The 4,130-nt window shown below is 48.2% G+C and overlaps 1 protein-coding gene across 1 annotated transcript; it reads left to right on the top strand.

Annotated features, from left to right (window-relative positions):
• Nucleotides 1–26: 26 nt before the first annotated feature.
• On the top strand, nt 27–3,870 carry LOC104157576 (tenascin-R-like; the record flags this gene model as incomplete). The annotated part of the gene is made up of 4 exons (XM_009694970.1): nt 27–53; nt 1,025–1,121; nt 1,933–2,094; nt 3,707–3,870. Coding segments are annotated over exons 1-4 (450 nt in total), but the record flags the coding sequence as incomplete, so codon positions are not given.
• Between the last annotated feature and the right edge of the window lie 260 nt (nt 3,871–4,130).

Genomic DNA, 4,130 nt, shown 5'->3' with positions numbered 1-4,130 from the left:
GCCTGCGGGTGCAGGTTTACTGCGACATGACCTCCGATGGAGGCGGCTGGATTGTAAGTAGTCATGTGGTTGTCCTACGCGTTGTCCTCATTGCAGAGTAACTGAGCCTCATCCTACCAGCAAAGCCAAGCACCACATTATATGGGAACGACAGCAGGCTTAATATTGCACACTTCATTTCCCACGCCATAGGGAATGGCCCACGCTCCAGTAATAATAGTTACTTTTGGAGAAATGCCCTTTGATTTATTTGACATGTTTGCAGTGCTTGTGGAGATCAAAATCTGAGAGTGAAGCTGATGTATTGTTCTAGAAATGAAATTAATGGCCATGGGGAATGATTCACAGTGCCTGCAGTAGGAGGGTGTCAGGCATCACCCCGATTGACTCTGCACAGGAGCATTTTAGAGGAAAATGCCTGTTTGGCTTTTGGATTGCAGAAACGCTGCCTGTCTTGACATAGATGGACTGACAGCTTAAGTAAATAATGCTCTGGTGCTTTGATTTTATTTGCTTACTTACATGCATTACACAAAACTCTGCTAGATGTAGAGTCAAAAAAAAAAAAAAAAAAGACTTCCTCAACTGCTGATTTCCAGCACAGATGTTATTTTAGCCAGGAAATTTCCCTCACTCTCACTCTGCCTCAGAGCATCCCCTCAGATACTCCAGAAAGAGCCAACCAAAAGCAGAATCACGTGCTAGAAAACCAGAGGCACCACACATCAGGTACAGCAGAAAGCTTGAAGGCCGATTTCTTCCTATTACAACATCTCTTCAGTTTCTCCATCTGCACAGGAATTAATTGCATGGCTGCAATTAACACTAACTGGATAGGCATCGCAATTTTCTCCCCGAAAGATGCGATGGAAAGACAAAGTATTGTCTTTATTTTGTGTGCTCCAAAGCCTGGAGAGGCTGTCGCTCTTCTCCCTCACACTGATTTTCCCCCTGGTCTTCCCCCACCACAGGTCTTCCAGAGGCGGCAGCACCGGCTCACCGACTTGGTCTTCCCCCACCACAGGTCTTCCAGAGGTGGCAGAACGGGCTGACCAATTTCTTCCGGAAATGGACAGACTACCGGGTTGGCTTTGGAAACTTGGAGGATGAGTTTTGGCTGGGTAAGACCATAAATGGTTGTCTTTCATCAATGCGTTAAACCCAAGCTTCCCACACACTGTGCTGGTCACCCATGCCAGCTGTTGGCTCCTCGCCTTTCACCCCACTCCTCTACGCTCTCCCTTGAACAGTTTTCCTTCTGTTGTTCATTCCCTGCCCTGCACGTTAGAAAGTCACTCATGGGCACACCACATAAAAGCACATCGTGAAGGCCAGCAGCTCCCTAATTTGCTTCTCCTAGGAGAGAAGGGGGTACGCTGGGGGTCTTCATGGACCAAAACACGTCATCCTCCTTTTGGATGACTACAGGTTACACTGGTGGCACCTACAGCTCATGGACCTCACCTGGTCTTGGCCTGCAAGCCAGTTGCCTGAAGAAAGTAGGAAAGGGGTGACTGGGAGATCCAGAACAGCTTTGGAGTGGAGTGTGCTCCCCCAAAACCTGAACATGAGCCAAGGCCAGCCCTGCAGTGTAAACACACTCCAGCTTGTACAGGAGCTTAACAGCAACATGAGAAGCATCAGGGCTCCACAGCTAAATGTCCACAGCTTCAGCAGCATGGAAAAAGCTGCACATGGGCCTTGAACCCACCTCTCATAGCCACAGGGAGGTGAAGTTTGACAGGACAGAGAGCTCAGACCCTGCCAGTGCCAAGAGAGACAAAGACTTAATCAGAAGTGCTGTTGCTTTTTGTTTTTTCTCCTTGCTCCCATTTCCCACAGTCATTTTATTTCCCTAGAGCTATTTTGTTTGCTCACGGAGTGGATCCAGGAACTGGATCTCATCGGGTGTCTTGTTGTTTGTCTCACCAGGCTTGGACAACATCCACAAGATCACATCCCAGGGGCGCTATGAGTTGCGAATAGACATGAGGGATGGTCAGGAAATGGCATACGCCTACTATGACAAGTTTTCCATCAGTGACTCCCGAAGCCTGTACAAGCTGCGAATCGGGGACTACAATGGCACTTCGGGTACAACCTCATTGCTAGCAAGCAGTAGGGAAATTGTGGGACCAGTGGGTCTGAAACTGTAAAGGAAATCCCAACATCAAAGCTTACTTGTCTGAAGCAGCAAGACACAAACCCATAGCCCGTTCTGCCTTCCTGTAGTCCACCATGTAAACCAGGCTGATAAATCCCACTAAGGACACAGGGAATTTTCCATTGAGGATTACATATTAAATATCAGAGGCATTGCTGTTCAAATAACCAGGTCAATTGTCAGAGGTGTCATCTCACTGGGCAATAACTGCAGCTCGCTATTGATGCCATGCTGGAGGGTGTATTTATCACTCTCCCACAGCAATGGAAAAATCTTAAATCCTCTGCATCGTTTCCTCATGCAGAGGCCAAACCCTGGCCAGTTTTGCAAGGACACTGTCACACCTACTTGCTCAGTTGATGCAGCAGCACTAGGCTTCACCCACCAGAAAACAGCAGGTGATGAGTGATGGAGGGAGGGCATTGGGGTCTCTTCCCCAAGAAGGCAGAGAGGGGTACAGCTGCAGCCCCTTTAGCTGGGATAGACATGCCTAGTGTAAGCTCCCATGATACAGACAAAACTTCACCATCATGTACTTAGCAAGGAACCCCACGCAATGTCTAAGATGCAGGAATTTTCCTGTATAATATCTGGTAGTAGCCACTGGAAAAGAAGTGACAGAGATCTTGGTTGTGTGCAACACAGCACTTGCTCTGAACTTAAGTCCCAGGGCACAAGGCACTCAACCTTTTGCCATAAATGCCAGTAACAGTGCTGCAGACACGACGCCCTCCCTTTCCTCATGGAAGCTCTTCTTCTAGCCGTTCAACCAAGGAGCTTCTGCTCCAACTCGAGCAAAGAGAGCCAAGACTTACCAAATGGTCCACTGCCAAGAGTTCCCCGAGCAAGCCTCTTGGTGGCTGGACTGCACACAGCTCGCATAGGTCCACTTTGTATTTCCTTAGGGACCGCCAAGGAGCATATTAAGAATGTCTCCTGTAACTACATCATTCAATTGTAATAACAACCATATTTCACTCTGACTCTTCTTTCACCCAAAAGGCAGCTCTCGTGTTCCTTAGTAAGGCGGTGAGATGAGGTTGGTGGTTTTGGTGGAGTAAGACATCATGTGCCTTTCAAAAGCTTATTCCTCTTATTCAAAGGGAGAAAAGAAGTCCTAGTATCTCAGTTCAAGAGATGAATGCTTGGTCTCCTTTGGGAGAAAAAGTTCCCTTTGGCTAACAGGAGGGAAGGAGGCTGAACGCATCCTGAAGTTATGTAGCAGGGCCAGGCCTCAGGAAATCAGGGATGCCCAAATCTAGGATTTAATTCATTTCTGAAACACTGGAATTCAGATCCAAACCCATATAGCATTTTATCTGCCAAGTCCAACCAGCCTCTAAGATTTGCTGTGGTCTGTACTGATCCTAAACTGACAGCAGAGGACCTCAGATGAGCCAATTGTGAGCAATTCCAGTTAATGTTATTCCCGGACCTTCAGCTGATTGGCAGGTTACCATATATACCAGAATATCCCAATTTCCTTGTGAAAAGACCAGATGACTCAGGCTCCATCACCTCTAATGGCACTTCTTTCCACAGGGGACTCCCTCACCTATCACCAGGGCCGCCCCTTCTCCACCAAGGATAGGGACAACGACGTTGCTGTGACCAACTGCGCCATGTCCTACAAAGGGGCCTGGTGGTATAAGAACTGCCATCGCACTAACCTCAACGGCAAGTACGGAGAGTCCCGGCACAGTCAGGTAAGGGCAGAGCTTGGCTGAAAGTCCTTGGCATTTCTTCTAGGGGTATGACCAAGCATGACAGCAAGTCTAGGCTAGGGCTGGGGCGGCATGGTGGGTGCAGGAGCACTGGTGGGGTGCCCCCACACCAGCTGGAGCAAAGGGAACCACCTTTAAGCCATTTAGACTGATGCTTCATGTCTCACATTGGCTGCCATGGTCATTTACTGTGGCACCTTGTGATGTTACATTAAAAAAATATGCATACATGAAACTTGATC

This window comes from Cariama cristata, unplaced genomic scaffold, assembly GCF_000690535.1.
Source record: "Cariama cristata isolate BGI_N322 unplaced genomic scaffold, ASM69053v1 scaffold1572, whole genome shotgun sequence".
NCBI classification, from domain to species: domain Eukaryota; kingdom Metazoa; phylum Chordata; class Aves; order Cariamiformes; family Cariamidae; genus Cariama; species Cariama cristata.
Note: the sequence above shows the minus strand (reverse complement) of the source record. Positions and strands in the feature narration are given on the sequence as shown.